The sequence below is a fragment of the Taeniopygia guttata genome, chromosome 5 (genome assembly GCF_048771995.1).
Source record: "Taeniopygia guttata chromosome 5, bTaeGut7.mat, whole genome shotgun sequence".
In the NCBI taxonomy this organism is placed as follows: domain Eukaryota; kingdom Metazoa; phylum Chordata; class Aves; order Passeriformes; family Estrildidae; genus Taeniopygia; species Taeniopygia guttata.
Genome location: NC_133030.1, coordinates 59875850 through 59894098, shown reverse-complemented (window position 1 = coordinate 59894098; position 18249 = coordinate 59875850). Strand labels below are relative to the sequence as shown.

The 18249-nt window shown below is 50.7% G+C and overlaps 1 protein-coding gene across 4 annotated transcripts in view; it reads left to right on the top strand.

The window, feature by feature from the left end:
* The window catches only part of DAAM1 (dishevelled associated activator of morphogenesis 1), a 92603-nt gene that overhangs the window by 56191 nt on the left and 18163 nt on the right, over positions 1–18249 (top strand). For 3 of the 4 annotated variants that reach the window (XM_041716343.2, XM_030275186.4, XM_072930532.1), the window contains 13 exons: positions 5699–5770; positions 6948–7042; positions 9222–9555; positions 10687–10797; positions 10896–10999; positions 11431–11497; positions 11821–11938; positions 12063–12201; positions 12548–12606; positions 12937–13124; positions 13458–13763; positions 13867–13974; positions 18041–18070. In XM_041716343.2, coding sequence (XP_041572277.2) covers positions 5699–5770; positions 6948–7042; positions 9222–9555; positions 10687–10797; positions 10896–10999; positions 11431–11497; positions 11821–11938; positions 12063–12201; positions 12548–12606; positions 12937–13124; positions 13458–13763; positions 13867–13974; positions 18041–18070 — 1731 coding nt within the window. The remainder of the gene's footprint in view (positions 1–5698; positions 5771–6947; positions 7043–9221; positions 9556–10686; positions 10798–10895; positions 11000–11430; positions 11498–11820; positions 11939–12062; positions 12202–12547; positions 12607–12936; positions 13125–13457; positions 13764–13866; positions 13975–18040; positions 18071–18249) is intronic. The other variant, XM_041716342.2, reaches the window with a different exon arrangement.

The window sequence follows — 18249 nt, the reverse complement described above, 5'->3', positions numbered from 1 at the left end:
AACCCTTCGTGCTTGGTCTGCAGGACCTGTTCAACCACAGGAGATTTGGCTCTTGACAGCCCTTGTAGCTCATGTCAAGCTGTTAAAGCAGCTCAAAGGGTGGCTTTTATGAGCTTCAAAATATAGGTGGGTACAGGATGCTGGAAGCTCAGAATAAATTACCAGGTGGGAGGGATGGGTAGTGAAAAGCAGCAATGTGAATGCAGGGTCTGGCTCTGCCCCTCTCCCTTTGGGTCTAGCTGAGCATTTCTAAAGCTGGACTAGAGGAAGAGTGACCTGCAGGGATGCCAAGGGATGCTGAGCTCTGTAAGCTTGTGTTGAAAACCCAATGGCATCACTAACCCTGGGTGCATCACTCTGAGCACTGTGAAGCAAAGCTTGTATCTAAAATTTCCTCAGGGGTCAGATAAAAACCAGCATCCTTTTGCACTAGGAAGAGGCAGCAGTGGTGATTTTTCAGGGGAAATATGTAATAAATGAGTGATGTCTCTCCAATAATCCTCTATTTCCCAGGCAGACAGTCTCTTTCCCTTCCAACTGCTCCTTCCACCCACTCCCTCCAGAGAGCTTTGCTTTCCAGCTCATTCTTCTACTTGTCCTGCTCAGCTCCTTCATGGGGCTTGCCTTCCATTCCCTTCATTTAAAAAACATCAATTCCCCATATTTTTTGCTGCAGTAGCAGAACTAAGAGCAAAAGCTGACAAAGATGGCATGCAGGGGAGGGGAGGATAAAATAGCTCGGCATTTTGCCACGCTCCAGGGTCACCTGGGATGGATGGGAAGGATTTCATGACCTCTGGACATCCAGATATCCCTGCTGTTATTGCAGCAGCAGGTTGAAATACCATCTCAGGTGTCATTTGCTCAGGCTGAGCAAGAGAAACTGCCTGTTTGCATGGCTGGGGATGTTTTCCACTGGGAAATGTTTATAGTTTTTATCTTTCAAGGTAATTCCCCTTTTAGTTCCAATCACAACACACTTTTGTTTAAGCAAGGTTTTTCTCGCTCACCAGCCAAAAAATGCATCTGTTAGCAATCTTTTTGGATTTTGAAGTGAAGCTTTTCAAACAATGAACCAGCTGACTACCAAAGGCATCTGGTCATGCTATATTTGCTTATGGGGAGCATAATTCCTAAACCCTGGGAAAAGCGTACAGGGGCACGTGTGTGTTTGTGGAGGAGAGGGTATAGCAAGTGTTAGCATATGGAAAACCAGAGCAGGCTGGGCTGGGCTGGTTCAGACCCTGAGATCCCAGCTTGGGGAGAGTCTGATGAAATTCCATCCCTTTGCAGCATGGCTCCATGGGGAAACAGCTTTATTGAATCACTCAGGTGCTGTTCCAGGGGTACCTGGAGGGATGAGGGAGCCTTGGGGGGCTGTGGTGGGTCCAAACCTCCACCAGCACACCCCTGGCAAAGGCTGGGCTGGGTTTAAACATCTCATACAGGCTGCAGACCCCCTGGGCTTTAAAACCCATCCATGCCACAGCCTGCTTCCTCTCTGACCTTGCAAACAGCATCCAGGGGGATCACCCAGAGCAGTCAGGGAGGGAGGGGTTGCCAGAATGCAGTGAGCTGCCAGCTTTCCCTTGCTCTGCTGTTATGGAGCAGCAAGGAGGGGTGGGGAACACTGTGCAAAATAAGTTATGTCAGGACAATGTGTAAAAATGAAGGGGGTGTTTCTGTTTTTGCAGCTGGTGCCAATTGAAAGGGGTTTTTTAATCCCTTCCTGTGACTTTCCTGGGGAGTTCTCCTGGGGCAGACCAGCCTTGCAGGTGGTGCCAAGAGGGAGCTGAACCACCAAAATCATAGAGTTGTTAAGGTTGGAAAGACCTCTGGGATCACTGAATCCATCCATGAACCCAGTGCTGCCGTGTTCACCCTTAAACCATGGCCCCCAGGTGCCACATCCCCACTTTTTGGAACACTTTAGGGATGGTGATTCCACCACTCCCTGGGCAGCCTGTTCCCGTGCCTGACCACGTTTTCAGTGGAGAATTTATTCCAGATATCCAATCCAAACCTCCCCTGGCACAACCTGAGGCCATTTCCTTCCGTCCTGTCACTTGCTACCTTGGAGAAGAGCCACAGCTGTTGTCACTGAAGGGCTCTCTGGGGCTTGCATGGAGCTGGCTGCTGTGAGCCAGCCCTTTCCTTCCAGCCTTGTAGGATGTCAGGTGGGTGGGGAACTCAGCCAGCCACCATCAGTCATCCCAAAGCAGCTCCAGATCCAGTTATCCCAAAGCACCACCACTGGCTCTGTGTAGGGAAGCAGGATGCTGGATCAGATGTGACATCACCTGCACACTGAGGATCTGTAAGATGTTGCCAGAAGCTTGTTTAGGAAGCAAAGCAGTTGTGACAAAGCACTGAGGAGCATCACAGGAGTCTTTCTCCCCACCACCATGGGGACATGCTGTGAGGTTGCACTGCTCCCAGCAGCTGCATTCCTGCAGGTCAGAGCAGCAGGAGCTTCTTGGGATGCACCTTCCAGGTGCAAATAGGTTGAGACCAGCCTTGAAATTGCTTTGAGCCACCACTGGCTGAGCCACCACCTCCTCAGTCCAGTGTCAGACTCATAACCAAGACGTGACAAGAGTGTGAAATCTCCCTGGGAAGAGCAAAGGGATGGCTGGAGCTGGCAGATTGGTGACCATCATTGAGAGAGCTCCTGCTAAGGCTGGGCACTGCTTTCCCCGTGCTGCTGAGGAGGGGATGGAGCTCATTTATGGAGTTCACATCACAACAGCCCTGCCACCACGGAACAGAGCAGCATCCATCAGCACAGAGCTCAGGGATAAGGGACAGCAGAGGCTGTGACATGAGAGGGCAATGTGGTGCCACCAGGGCTGCAGCTGATGGGATTTGTGGTTTTGCCAGGTCCCTGGACTGAAGAAGTAGGTGAGGGGTGCAGGTGGAACAAAGCAGGAGATGCAGCAAGGTCTGCCCTTGTCTGTGCAACTTCTGCATGTCCTAATTTTTGCAGCTGAGCACATGTGGTGGCACATCAGGACCTGGAGGACAGGGAGGGATGTTGATGTGCAATTAAAGCCATCAGTGTGTCTCTAACAGAGCAGCTCAGTCTGGGTTCCAGCAGGGTTCAGATCAGCCCCCACTTCTTTGCTGCTTGAGAGCACACACAGCAGACTCAGCCCCGAGAATAAGAAATGGGAGATGTTCAGTGATGCAGTGGAACATCCTGGAGACACTCACATTGGAGGTGCTCAGCTCTGGGCATCCCTCCCTGAAGGCAGGCTGCAAAACCCACCCTGCATGCTGGGAAACCGTTTTACACACTCAACTTTTCAAACCCTGATGCTGGAGAGGTTCCTCCCTCCTCCTGGCTCTGAGCAGAGCCTTGTGACTCACTTCCCTCCGGGCTGTCGCTTTGTCAGGAGATTTCTTTACCACCAGGAATACACCAAAGGACACTTATCAGTGTGCTGTGGACCATTAGCCCCAGTAATTACCACTGAGCAACGTCCTGCAGCGAGCTGAGGGGAGGGAAGCCTGTGCCCTGATCTTTGCCTGCTTTATTGTGCAGTCCCCCTTTGCCTGGGAATCTGCTTTCCAGCGAGCCTGCCCAGCTGCTCATTGGAATTAATGAGGTTCTGCTGCACTTAATTGAGAGCACTCTCTAAATTGGGGGTTTCAGGGAGGAAATGCAAGAGCCCGAGGGAGCCGAGCAAAGGGAAATATTTATAATGCAGCACGTTAATTATAAATGAGCAGTTTAGCCAATTTTGTTGTTCAGCCTCCCCTTCACCCCCTGGAGACCTTTATTTGCTCCACTGCTTCTTTTCAACCCTAAATGAGCAGCAGGTCCCCATCCCTGCCTGCCTCACAGGTGTTCTCAGCACGTGGGAAGTTCCTGGGATGTGGGATGTCCCAGCCCTGCTGCTTTCCCTCCCCATTCCTCAGCACGGATCTCATCCCTGCTCAGGTCTCGTGGCTGGGCACATCTGGCCACCTCTTGCTGCTGTGCCTTGGTGGGGACCTTGCCATCCTTCCCAGCTGGTGTTTCTGGTGGGAAAGAGGGACAGTGGGAAAGACTTTCTGACACCTCCAGGAGGTGACAGGACCATGTTCAAGGCACCTGTGAATGTTCCAGCTCTGCTCTCCCCTGGAATACATTTGCATGCTGGACTCTGAAGTGGGGCAGGAGAGCTGGGGAAATCAGAGTGCCCACAAGATTTGTGCAGAGCCTTCCCCTGGCAGGGCATGGGCAGCAGGCAGGAGGGGATGGCATGAGTCTGACACCAAGCAGACAGCTGGCCTGAGCCTCAGCCCAGCTGCTTGGCATCTCTGAGGGACTGTGGGGTCAGGAAAAGTGTTAGAGCAAAGGACAGAGGTTTCCAGGCCTCTTGGTGCTCTCAAACTTGTGTTGTCCCTACCTTGGAGCCAGGCAGGGCGGAAGGAAGGGTCAGGTCTGGAGACACAGGCTGTTCTGCCCAGGGGCAAACTGAGCCTCATCCAAATTACCTGTCCTTGACTCTGCTTCTCCTCATCTTGGCATGCTGCAGCTTGGGAAGTTTGGATGCACAAAAGTTTTCCACATAAGCCTCTTGAGCTGTGGTAAATATTTGGGACTCTGCTCCTGGGGCTTGCTGAAAGCGGCCGTGGCTGTCTGCAAGGACAGATGTGGGGGCAGAGAGGAGATCATCAGCTCCCACCATCGTTGGTGTTTGTGGTGTGGGATGAGGTTTACAAGCATCTCTCAAAGTTAGGGAAGGGGCAGAGCCCTGCAGCCAGTCAGGCAGCGATCAGAAGGTGGTTGCTGATGGAAATGTTTGGGATTTGTGTAGTATTTGTTCACTCCAGCCTAGACCTGTGTAGCATTTCTGCTGTGAAATCCTCTTCTTTTAATATATATATGTCTTTAGGAAAATAAACTAGAGGAAAAGGTTAATTATGAAATATTCATTCAAATTCTACCTACTTACTCCATGTACCCCTGGGAATGTGCAGCACTAGTTGTCTGAGCTGGGCTCAGAGATCCTTCTATCATGTCCTACAAGAACAAGGTAGAACCTGAAAACCCCTGATGAACCCTGACAGATGCAGGGCATCGTGGACCAGGATGGCCAGATGAGGCTCTGCATCACTCAGTGTCACACATCATGGGCCCAGGGGTGACATCCTTTAAGAGGTGACATTGCCAGATGCACGTTCCCTCCCAGTGACTTATGAAGTCCCCAGAGGAATTGTTTTGCCTGGAGTCTCTCTTAGGATGTTGCTATGTTGATAAGTCATGGTTCTGCTCCAGGAGTGCAGCCTAGATCATGTCACTTTTAAACATTCTTCATTGCTTGTAAACATTTTCCCCCCTGAGCATATTAGAGGCTGTGCAGCCAAAGCTTCAAGGGCACTGTAGAGTTGAAATGAGAGATTTGGATGTAAAATTTCAGTGTGATTTCCCTAAAGCTGATAATCACAAGACTGATGCAGGATCAGTGGGGCAGTGTTTGGTCATAGGCAGGTGGTGTAATTGTATTTATGGCAGTTCAATAAACCAGGCAATGTTAGCATAGCTGGAGTCAGGGGTAAGCTCAGAATATAGAAAGTCACACTTATATTAATAAAAAGTCATGCAAGAGCTCAGGGGTGCTTCAGAAATGGTTGGTCATGAAGGGCAGGGAATGTTAATACTATTCTTTACTAATCTGGCTTTGTTTCACTTTTTTTATCCCCTACCCAGGACCAGGAAGAAAATAAAGGAGCCACCAGCTGGCCAGAGTTCTACATCGATCAGCTGAATTCAATGGCTGCTGTGAGTATTTCCCCAGAGCCCTGGTGCCTCTGAGCCCCGTGTGGGGCAGCAGCAGGGTGGGGACAATGTGCCAGCATCGTCCTGGGAGGGTGGCAGTGCCACCTGCTAGACCAAGAGGTACAGCTGCAAAATGGAGAGATGTTCCTAAGGCACCTGGGGCACATCTGTGCAATCACAGATCCATGGATGGGGTTTGGGTGGGGAGGGACCTAAAAGGACATCCAGTTCCAACCCCCTGCCACCAGAGCAGGTAGCTCCAAGCCCTATCCAGCCTGGCCTTGAACACTCCCAGGGATGAGCAGGGGCTGTGAGCCAGGGGGGAATGTGCTGCTTCCCTCTGGGAAGGCAGAGCACCCAGTGCTGGCCATGGGCTGCCAGCCAGGCAGAGCCCTGAGCCTGCACAGAGCTTGTGATCAAAGCCTGCCAGATGCCTGGAGGGTGGCTTTGATCTCCCTGACGTGCTGCTGAAGAGGAGCTGGCTTAAATGGAGGGGTCAGCACAGCTCCTCATGTCTGCTGGAACCCTTTCTGCTTTGGATTAGCCTCAGCCAGGGCTGGCAGGGCTCACCCTGACACCTCTGGGGGCCCAGCACTGTTGGGTGGTGCAGGAACCACTCAGGAGCTGCTTCAGCTGTAGCTGTGCCTCATGCATGCCCAGGGAGCAGGCAGCCCTGGTGCAGGAGTCAAATCCCAGCCCCAGCCCCAGCTGGAGAGCAAAATGCAGTGTGGGAGATGCATGCTGTGCACACAGCCACTGTCCCCAGCTGAGATGCACACTGCTGGGTTGCACTGGGACACTTGGGTTGGCTGTTCACCATCCCTGTGGCCTACTCTGGATGATCTCCAATAGCCTAATGCCTTTTTTGGATGCCTTGTTTTTACACTGTGGTGCCCAAAACTGCAATAAAAACTCAAGGTGAGGCCACACCAGTGCAGAGCAGAGCAGGAGTTGTTGTGGGGCTTGGAGGCAGTGCCTTCATCCCTCTGTCCTCAGTCCAGGCTGTCTCCTTGCAGATCATGGAGTGGTTTTCCTCACTGCTCCTTTTCCCAAGTTCTGGGGTTGCCAGAAGGATTCCAGACTTCCAGGATGGGTTTAGGATCCCCATGGCTTGGCACAGTGGGTGGTGGGCACTGCCACTCCTTGGGCACACAGAGATTTCTGCCTTCCTCCTTCACAGAGAAAATCCCTGATCGCCTTGGAAAAAGAAGATGAGGAGGAGAGAAACAAAACAATCGAAAGTTTGAAGACTGCACTGCGGACAAAACCAATGAGGCAATTCCCTTCCCTTCCCTTCCCTTCCCTTCCCTTCCCTTCCCTTCCCTTCCCTTCCCTTCCCTTCCCTTCCCTTCCCTTCCCTTCCCTTCCCTTCCCTTCCCTTCCCTTCCCTTCCCTTCCCTTCCCTTCCCTTCCCTTCCCTTCCCTTCCCTTCCCTTCCCTTCCCTTCCCTTCCCTTCCCTTCCCTTCCCTTCCCTTCCCTTCCCTTCCCTTCCCTTCCCACTGCTGTTGTGGGGTTGGATTTGAGTTCTCTGGCAGAGCAGGGGGTTAAATAGGAATATAAATGGGAGCTGTGCAGGGTGAGGGAGGCAAGGACTCTGAGACACTAATTGCCTTTTTTTTTTTTTTTGTTTCACCAACTGCTTTTTTGTGTCACATTTTGTCATTTTGTTCCTTTTTTTGGTACTTTTAGTGACCAAGACCTCTCTGTCTGTTCAGGCAAATCAGGCAACTTTTGTTTTTCCAAATTCTCCTTTTTACTGAACAGAAGGTAAAAATTCCTTAAAGATTGGTTTGGTTTTTTTTTTTTCCAAGAAGACAACAATTTTTATTGGTCAGCTAGGACCTTTGTTTCAACTTCAACTCCTCTTGCACTTTATAAGGGAATAAAGTCACATGAATCTTCAGGCTTTTATGAAGTGGAAAACAGTTTTTGATGGGAGGATAAATGAAGGCTGGGATGCTTTCTGAATGTCTGGAGCTTTTCCTAATTTTGTTTTCTCTGGAGTCTGCATGCACCCTTGTGCAACACTTAAAATGCCTCAGGTTGACATCTTTTGATGGGAAGATGCTCCATTGGGAAGTGCCTGATTTGTTTTGGTTATGGAAGAAACAAATTCACTACTGCTTGCAAATACCTTCCCCTCTTCCACCTGTGGTTGATGGTAAGAAATTCCCAGGGTCCAGGGTGAGCACCTGATTTCTGTGACACCTGGACCTTGTGGGTGCTGGCCCCTGCAGTGAGCAGGGCTGGTGACCAGCTATAAAACTTTATAAAATCCTTAAAAGTTTGAGTGTTTTTTGAGGGATGCAGCAGGTTCCATAGAAGATTTTACCTGTTGGACCTATTTTTGCACCCAGGGAAGTGAACACCAACTTTCCTATTGACTTTGGCTGGAAGAAGAGGAGGCTTTGAAGCAGAGAAAGCAGTTTCCCCAAGCCTGCAATTACCCCCTTTGTTGCATGGCTTGTTTGGAATTAAAATCATCTCAGTGCTGGGATGTTCTTGGCTCGTTTGCTTTCTGAGCCCGTGCCTTTTGCCAAACCAGAGACACCCAGCATGGATGGCACTGGGCATGGGGGCCCCAAAATGCCTCAGCAGTGTGCCCTGTTGTGTCTGCCAGCTCTAGTGAATCTGCCTGGGGCACTGCCCTGTGTTTGCTGTCTGCTTTCTGTTCAGTGGTGTTGTGAATAATGTAAAAATCAGAAATCACTTAAAACTGGGGAGCTGTGCCTGAGGGAGGAGAAGGGTGTGGATGGTGAGGCAGGAGAGGTAGCAGAAGGCAGAAAGGCTGATATTGAGGTGTCTGCAGCTGATGAGGAGGTGACTTCAGGGCTTGGGATCTTCTTCCAGTTCAAAACTGGTCTCGAAGACTCAGGCTGGTATTTTTGGCAGTGTGATTGCAAACTTCCAACCTCCACCCCGAGACTTGTGGTGATGGCTGGGTTAGCTGGTTCTCTTTGAAATGTCCTCACTCTGAAGAACTTTGTGCAAGTTGAAGAACCTTGTAGCATAGGCAACCAGGCACCAATTAAATTGATTTTTACAAGCTCATCCCTGTGTCTGGGCCACAGACAATTTCAGGGGAATTGGATATTAGGTTGAAGTTGGATATTAGGAAGGAGGTTGGATATTAGGAAGAAGTTTTTTACAGAAAGGTGATAAAGTTCTGGAATTGTCTGCCCAGGGAGGTGGTGGAGTCACCATCCCTGGATGTGTTTAACAAAAGCCTGGATGTGGCACTGGGTCTGGGGTTTAGTTGAGGTGTTGGGGAAGGAGTTGGACTTGATCCTCTTGAAGGTCTCTTCCAACCCAGTGATTCTGAGCCCTTCAGGCTTTCTGCTATCCATGAAGAGCTATAGAGAAAGTTTTTAGGTGTACATCAGCAGACTCTGTTTGAGGGTAAGGCAGACTTTTAGCATTTTGTTTTAAAGTGAAAATCCCCTTTTCTGGCAGGTTTGTGACTCGGTTCATCGACCTGGATGGCTTAACATGTATCCTCAACTTCCTCAAAAGCATGGACTATGAGACAGCAGAGTCTCGAATACATACCTCGCTCATTGGATGTATAAAAGCACTAATGAACAACTCCCTGGGCAGGGCCCACGTCCTGGCCCACCTGGAGAGCATCAATGTAATTGCTCAGAGTCTGAGCACGGAGAATATAAAGACAAAGGTGGCAGTGCTGGAAATCATGGGCGCCGTGTGCCTGGTTCCTGGGGGCCACAAGAAGGTACTGGAGGCCATGCTGCACTACCAGAAATATGCCAGTGAAAGGACTCGTTTTCAGGTACGTGGGTTTGTTGTTTGTAGTGGGTTTTGGTTTGTTAATTTGAGATTTTTACTAATTTTGAAATTTTTTTTGTTAATATTTTATGTGTGGTGGGTTTGGTGTTGGTTAATTATTAGTGTATTTACTTCTTGTTGTGGGATAGGATTAGGAGAAAGGTAAAGCAGGTTTAAAACTGTATGAAGAAGATTTTATTAGTAGTAATTAAAAGGGAAAAAAGTAGTAGGAATTAAAGCAAACTCTTCAGAGCGTTTCTCTTCACTCCACAACCTTTTTTTTTCTTATTGATAATGTAAAGAAACAAAACCTAAAATTTCTAGTCGGCTTATTATTTCTAAAATATTTTTTTTTCCAGTTTACTTAGGGAGAGAAGTTTTTTTGTTAATTGGTTGGAGACTTTTTTATAAGAGGGAAAAAAAACAGTTCTTTTGTGATTTCTAATTCCTTCTCTGATAGCAGCTTATCAGGGTTTGGGGAACCCTGTTATCGTGAAGTCCTTCCTGTCTTCTACAAGTTTTCTTACAGTTTGTTGATGGGTTATGTTGATTTATGGGGTATTGTTTTAAAGATTTGTTTAAAGAGTTGTTAAAGAGTTGTTTAAAGGTAAAAATTTTCATTATTTATTTCTAAAATTCTTGGGAATTCTTTCTTCATCATTGGGAACGAAAAGTTTTACATCACTTTCCTAGATTTCCTCCATTCCAAACCACAACAGTGGGTCTCCTCTCACCTCTCAGCCCTATAAATTCAGCATTACTCTCCCTTTCTCCTCCTGAAAATCTAAGTGGCAGTTTGCAAATGTTTTGTTATGGCTGTTTGCAAGTTGAAAAATCGAGAATCATCCCAGAGCTGTGTCTGATGGGATCTGCAGCCGATTGAGGAGGGAGGAAACAGTTCTTTAGGGTGACACCCACCAAAAAAACAAGGCTTGCTTGTGCAGGGTCACTGGGATCACAGCTCTGCAAGGCTGCAGCAAACGTGCCTGGGCTGGTGTTGGCCCAAATGGGTGCTTGGGTGACCAGCAGCTGCTGCTGCATCACCTCGTGGGAGCATCCCGAGGTGTTGTTCCTGGCTGTTGGGGCAGCACTGGGGCTGTCCCAGGGCACTGAGCTGACACCACGTGTTTGGCAGACGCTGATCAACGACTTGGACAAGAGCACGGGCCGGTACCGAGATGAAGTGAGCCTCAAGACAGCCATCATGTCCTTCATCAACGCCGTCCTGAGTCAGGGGGCAGGCGTGGTGAGCACCAGGGCTCTGGGACAGGGAGGCCTTGGGGTGTGCTTGGGGTGTTCATTGCAGTGAACTTTCTGTGCTGAGCCCACAACTGTCCCTTGCAGGAAAGCCTGGATTTCAGACTCCATCTGAGATATGAATTCCTCATGCTCGGCATCCAGCCAGTCATTGATAAACTAAGACAACACGAAAATTCAACCCTTGACCGGTGAGTAGTGACCCCCAGCACACTTGTGATTTTTTTGTCTGCTGTCCTTGCTTCAGGTGTCAGCCTTTGAGGAAATCACATGGCTCTAGAGTCACACCTCTTACAGAAATTCCTTGCTATGTCCAGAGAGGGAGAAAAAGATTCCAACACGGTTTTGCTGCATACTGATGTAGGGCTGAGCTGGGGAGGATGTGCCATCAGAGGTTCAGGGGATGCTGTCAGCCCCCATCCACCTCTTGCCATCCCAAAAGGCTCCTTGCACATCCTGTAGCGATTAGAAACTTGGGGCTGAAGGTCCACTTGCTGTTTCAAACCCTCCCAGTGTCTGATCCACTGACAGACCAGCTGCCTGTAATTTATTGATTGTCACATTTTTATCTGCTTTTAACAGGTTGTTCTGGTTTGGTTTTTTTCCCCCTTTCTTTCTTCAGGCACTTAGATTTCTTTGAAATGCTTAGGAATGAAGATGAACTGGAGTTTGCCAAAAGATTTGAGCTGGTGAGTACGAATGCTGCTGATACAGACGCTGGCACCCAGTGCCACTGTTAGTTTTAAAAGAGTGGTCAAAGGGACAAAGAGTGGTCTTTGGATAAAATGTAGAGCATGGAAATCTTTCCTGTTGTCCTGTCCTAGAGCCTGCTTTAGCCCTTTTGTCCTTTGCCTGCCCAACAGCTCTGTTTGCCCCTCTCAGGGCAGTGGGGCCAGTTTGTCTGTCAGTTTTGGGGTGGGGGTGGCTCGTGGGGAGTGGAGCTGAGACTTGGGGAACAGGAGACCCTGTTGAGGGTGCAGTGGCCTTGACCTTGCCTGGCTCCTGCCCACAGGTCCACATTGACACCAAAAGTGCAACTCAGATGTTCGAGCTGACGAGGAAGAGGCTGACGCACAGCGAGGCGTACCCGCACTTTATGTCCATCCTGCACCACTGTCTCCAGATGCCTTGTGAGTCCCAGCAGAAGCCAGCAAAGCCACGGCTTGCTGGAGGCTTGGCAGCCCAGCCCTGCTGCCCAGCAGCCTCACAGCCTCCCCTGTGCTCACATCAGTCTTTCCCCTTCCTTCCCCGCAGATAAAAGAAGCGGCAACACTGTCCAGTACTGGCTGCTGCTCGACAGGATCGTGCAGCAGATTGTCATCCAGAGTGACAAAGGGCAGGACCCCGACGCCACTCCCCTGGAAAACTTCAACATTAAAAATGTTGTACGAATGTAAGTGCTGGAGTGTCACCGCTCCTTGCTCGTTGCTGTCACACAGTGATGTTCCTGCTCCTCGGCTGGACATGAGCCAGCATCCCTGGAGCTGTTGGCTTCCCAGGGCTCACCCCACCTTAGCAATGAAGCCCATCCTTTTTGTTAGACAGCACTTGCAAGTAATATTTGAGATTTAGGGGTTTTTGCGTGCTCCCTGATAAATATTACATAGCACAGAAGAGCTATTAGGTGTACCACTTTGGGAGACTTCAATCCCACTTACTCAGTCGTGTTTCTTGCTGGTGATGGTCTCCTGTCTGCTGTAGTAGGACTGTCTCATGTGCTACATCTCTTCTCCTTTCAGGTTAGTCAATGAAAATGAAGTGAAACAGTGGAAAGAGCAAGCAGAGAAAATGAGAAAAGGTGGGTGATGGAGAAATACACAGTGTCAACGTTAACCTTGGCTAAACAGTTAACATACACATGTGTTTGTATGTTTATTTATACCTGTATCTGCAGGCTTTATTGAAGGGCTCAGACAGTATCATGCCATGGAGCTGGCGTGGCAAATGGGCAAAGCAAATAATATTTTTTCATGGAGAGGCTCCAAATGGGGTATTGAGGCACAGCACAGGCTCCCTTTAGCCAGCTGCAGCTTCTCTGCAGGGCAGTGTGGGGTTTAGCCGCCCGTGGGCTGCTGTTGGCAAAAAGGAGTGTTTGTCACCCAGCAGTGGTCTCCTGGGGCTGTTTCAGAGCACACAGAGCTGCAGCAGAAGCTGGAGAAGAAGGAGCGGGAGTGTGATGCCAAGGCCCAGGAGAAGGAGGAGATGATGCAGACGCTGAACAAGATGAAAGAGAAGCTGGAGAAGGAGTCCAGCGAGCACAAGCAGGTCAAGCAGCAAGTGGCAGATCTCACAGCACAGCTCCACGAGATGAGCAGGGTGAGACCTCAAACCTGCTCCTGCTGTGTAATGGGGTAACTCTGTAACCCCCTGCACGTGCTATGGGGTGATTCCAGGAGGCTGAGCTGCATGGGGGGACTGAGAAAGAGGCTTGTTGGAAGGTGCACACCGACACCAAGGTGTCAGTCCCTGGTGATGGGATGATTTTCCTCTCAGCTGCACTGAGCCTCAGTCAGGAGTGTTGAAGTCTATGAATGCTTCCTTTTGTTTCCTAAAATTTAACCAAACTAATTAAAAATCAGCACGGGGGTATTTCTTAGCTGGTGTTCCCTAACTGCATATGACCAATCCCCGTTCCTCTTTCTCTCCCAGAGGGCGATCTGTGCTGCCAGTCCTGGAGGACCTCCCATGCCACCAGGAGCACCTGGTGGCCCTTCACCTTCTCCAACTCCCGGCTCTCTTCTTCCCCCTCCGCCACCCCCACCACTCCCGGGGGTATGTCCCCCACCGCCTCCCCCACCACCTCCTCCAGGTGGTCCCCCCCCTCCCCCTGGCCCCCCACCCCTGGGTGGGCTGATGCCTCCCCTTGGCCCACCTCCGGGCTTGGCCTTCAAGAAGAAGAGCATCCCTCAGCCAACAAACGCCCTCAAGTCGTTCAACTGGTCCAAGCTTCCAGAGGTGAGCTGGGCAATAATTCGGGCAGTGAGACTGGGGGTGCTGGATGCTGATGTAAGGGCAGTGGGTGGGGACCCCAGCCTGCAATGCTCCCACTGTCTTGCAGAACAAGCTGGCAGGCACCGTGTGGACCAACATAGATGACACAAAAGTGTTCAAAATCCTGGACCTCGAAGACCTGGAAAGGACATTCTCGGCCTACCAAAGACAGCAGGTAACAGCTGGCCCGGGGTGGGCACACCTGGGCAAGGTGCCACCATTGTGGGATCATGTGGTTTCACTTGTGGTCCCAAAACACATCTCCTATCATCATTTCACACCAAAGCCATGTTTGCCAGATCGACTTCTGCTTTGTCCTCTCACCCGTGTGCCAGAGCCTTGGCGTTGAGGTGGCTGTTCGTGGCTCCCTGTGCCTGATTCCACCCCTGCCCACACACCTGATCACTTGCACCCTGAAGATGGATCACCAAAAACACACACACACACACACACACAAAAAGAGACGGAATGCTATGAAAATAACCCCCAGATGTGGCCACAGTTGGGTAATATTTTTGGATTGCTCTTAACAGCAACTGCTCCATGTGTCTGTGTTGGGTGGAAAATTTCTATCCCTCTCTGGCCAAGAAGGACTAAGTCTTGCCCACATCTACCATGGGTGGGTCTCTTCTTTTATTTTTGTAGTGAGCCAAGAGCAAAATGTGAGCTTTGAACAAATACCCCAAACCAAAATAATGTCATTGCAGGCAAAAGTCCCTGCTTTTTAATCTCCTGCTCAAGCTCTATAGCCCCAGTTTGGAAGGCATCAAAGCACACAAAGAAAATTAGACACTTATTTTGCCCCAGGCAGGATGAAAATGGACAAAAGCAATGAGTGTTTCAAGAAGGCAGGAGAAAAAGCAAGGAGAGAGGCTGAGAAAGGATGCTCACCTGCTGAACACCTGGCTGTGTTCCTGGGAGGAGAGAGCAGCTTGTCTCCTTCATGCCAGGCTCAGTCAGAGGGACAGTACCAGGAAGGAGTGGACCAGACCCATAAGCTCATTAGGCAGTGTGAGAGTTTAAACTGTTCCAGAGGCTAATTGAGGGAAAGATCAGGGTGGATTAGAGCAGGGCAAATACCAAGAGTAACCCACCAGAAGTAGGTGCTGCCTGCCCCAGTGTTTTGGGAATAGGTGACCACAGCATTTCTCTTTCCCCTGGCATTTTTTGAGTTTGACTCATGCCTACTGGAGGGCACGTCTGAGGACAGGGAATGGAAATGGAAGAGGAGCAAGAATAGAAACCTGAGTGTCAGCAGGACAGTTTGCCCTCGGGCTTGCCTGCCCGAGCCCATGAGTCACCTGGTGTGCTGTGGATTATTGCCAGGCAGGAATTTAAAAATAATTTGGCTTGGCTGAGGTCCTGCTGGGTGAAGTGGCTGGTTAGGTTTGGGGCCAGGAGGAACAGGGAGATAGTGCAAGGAGAGCTGTGACATCCCAGATGGGATGGGGACCAAAAGAGAGCTGAATGGAGGAGCCAGGGGCTGGGTTGGGACTGGCAGAAAATGCTGTGAGAGCATCTGAAAGGCAGATGGGAAAGACAAGGCAAAATTCCACCTGTGGGATGCTGCTGGGGCTGGAGCTGCCCTTGGGAACACGATGCAGAAGTTAATTGAGGTTCACTGCGTGCGAGTGGAGCCATGGGACATCTCCCTGGGCCTGAGGGATGTGTTTGTCTAGCTGGGAATGCCCAGGGTGCTCCCAGCATCAGTCCCAGGATGGAGAGGGGGTGCATGGCTGTGCAGCAGCAGTGTGTGGGGTTAGATGTGCTCCATCAGATCAGGAGAAGTGGAAGTGTTCCAGGCTGGATGGGGCTCTGAGCAGCCTGGTGGGGCGGAGTGTTCCCTTACCATGGACTAGAGGATTTTTAAAGTCCCTTCAGCCCAAGCCACTCTGTATTTCTGTAACACATGCAAACCACGGGGCACTGTGTACATGGTCGGGGGCTGGGGGAGTGAGCCTGTCCCTGAGGCACAGTGAACTAATAATGGTTTCATAACTCTCAGCATTTTCAAGCTCCAGCAAAACTTGGTTTCTGTCACGAAGAAGCAAGGGAGGAGCAGGGCTTTCTTCTCCCTGTTCCCTGTCTTGAGCCACTTGCTCAGTGATTCTCTCATTTGTCCTGAGTCACAATATCCACATTTCATGGGGCATCAGGGGCTGCCTGTCTGCCCATGCCCCAGACAAAGCAGGGCACTGAAAATGCACGGTCAGGTGGTGCATCCCTGTGTCCCTGCCCCAGCAGGGCTTGGGGACAGCAGGCAGAGGGGTGTGCAGTGCACAGAGCTCTCTGACCCCCCCGGGGTGGCTGCTGTGGGGCTGCCTTTGCTGGGATTTGTCTGGTTTTGTTGCCAGAGTGCCTGGGAATCCCCGAGTGCTGCACAGACCCGAGGCTTAATGATGTACTTAAAATTAAGCATCTCTCCAAATGTTTTTCCCACATCACAGGCTGGGATGTAAATGCAGGCTATTAAGTGAGCTCTGCAGCTTTTGGGAAGGGCCCTTTCCATGTGGGGAGGACAGAAACCCTCTGGGCTTCCTGGGGATCAGCCTGGGAGCATCCCTGCCTCACAATGCATGGAGCTGTTAGGAGAGCCTGTATCCTCCCAGCCAAGGCTCTGCAGATGTCCCTGTCCCCAGAGGAGTTCTCAGCCCTGCAGCTGTACAAAATATCAGCATTTACAGAAAAGCCAGCAGGAGATTTTGGCTGTGGCATGAGAACTGGCAGTAGCTGTGTAAGGCTGTGCATGTAGTGATTGGAGAAAGGCAAGTCCAAGACCATCAGGGCTTAAACTGCACAGGGGTTTGTGCCTCTGTCAGGGGTGCCTTGAGAGGCTTCACGGGGGTAGAGGCTGGGAGTGATGTTGATAAGTAGCAGTGACACAGCCAGGGCAGTTCTGGCAGGTCCTGCAGCGGTGAGTGATGTAAAAGAGTCAGGGCCAAGTGGAAAAAATATGTCTTGTTGAACCAGGGGCTTAGCAGTGAGCTGGGAAAGAATTCATCTCCCAAAAAAGGATGAAGGAAGTAAAACCTCCAGCTCCTCTGTGCAAGGAAGAGTGACCTGCACAGGGGCCAGGGACAGCAGGGCTGGGAATTGTTTGTGGGGATGGTGACAGCACATTTAAAGCTGCTCCTGCTTACACCATCCTGCAGCAGAGGTTGGAGCATGGTTCCTGCAAGGGAGAGGGGCAGGGATGAGGCTGGCTTGAGGCAGAGAAGGAGGGGTTTTGTAGTGAACCTTTTCTCTACCTTAATGCATGAGGAGCCCTCCCTCTCCTAGAGCAGGGGACTGGCAAAGAAAGCCACCCTGTCCTCCCTCTTCAGCAGCCTGGAGCAAGCCTGAGCATTGTGGGGTGGGGTTGAAATGGAAGGAAGAGCTCCTAATTAGGGACCAGTTTAATGAAGATAAAGATACCCACTGGAGCTTGTGGGTGTGCTTTGTGCCTGTTCCACCAAGGAGACTGCTGGGTAGAGATTGATTAGTGAAACACTGCTCCTTAGCCTTAACTGAACCAGAGGCTTTCAGCCACAAGACTCTTGATCAGCAAAGCTCAGCCAAGGGGATGGGGAAGGAAAACTCCCGTGTGTGTGTGTGTGAGCACACGTGTGTGGTGCCAGCTTTACTGCACCTGCTTCCAGGTCTGGGCATGGTGGGCATTGGGGTGGCACTTGGCCAGGCTGCAGAGCCCTGGAGAAGCAGGGAGGAGGAGGAGGAGGATGAGAACTCCAGGGGAAGTGTGTTGCCCTGGCAAATGGTAAAGTTTCGCTGTGGCCAGATTTGCTGCGGGATGCGCCTCTCGTTATTTCCACTTAAAAGCCCTGTTTTTCCTGGCAGTCACATTGGCATTTCAGTCCCTCAGATGTGCAAGAACCAGCAATTTTCCTCCCAGCACGGCAAGCTGAGCAGTGCTGTGCCTTTGGGCCAGTAGCAGGGCTTGGCCAGCATCCTCCCACCTCAGCCCGTGTCCCCTCCTCACCCCTGTGCACAATGTACCTTGGCCTGATGCGTTCATGGAGCCTCCTCTCCCATCAGCTCTCCCCTCCTGCACATCCTGTAACCCACATTTTCACCTGCATCCCCCCTGTTTTGGCACTGGCACCCCCAAGTGCCCCCCCATGCTGCCAAACCCCCCATTATTGCACGTTTCCCTCCTCTGTGCTTCAGTTCCCTCTGGTTTTGCTGAGATCACTGAACTGCATGTGTTTTTACTGCCTTTTTCCATGCTTCTGCTATGGCTGTAGGACTTCTTTGTGAATGGTAGCTCCAGACAGGTAAGTGAGCACCTGCAGGAGTGTGATGTGGGGCTGGGGACAGGGACATGGGGGCACGTGGCTGCTTCTGAGGGGGTTAATGTGTGACAAACGGGGTTGAAGCACAGAGGTGCAAAGATCACCAGAAGGAGCAGCTCAAAAAGTGATGCTGGGGAGGCTGGTAAGGCAGAACCCACCCT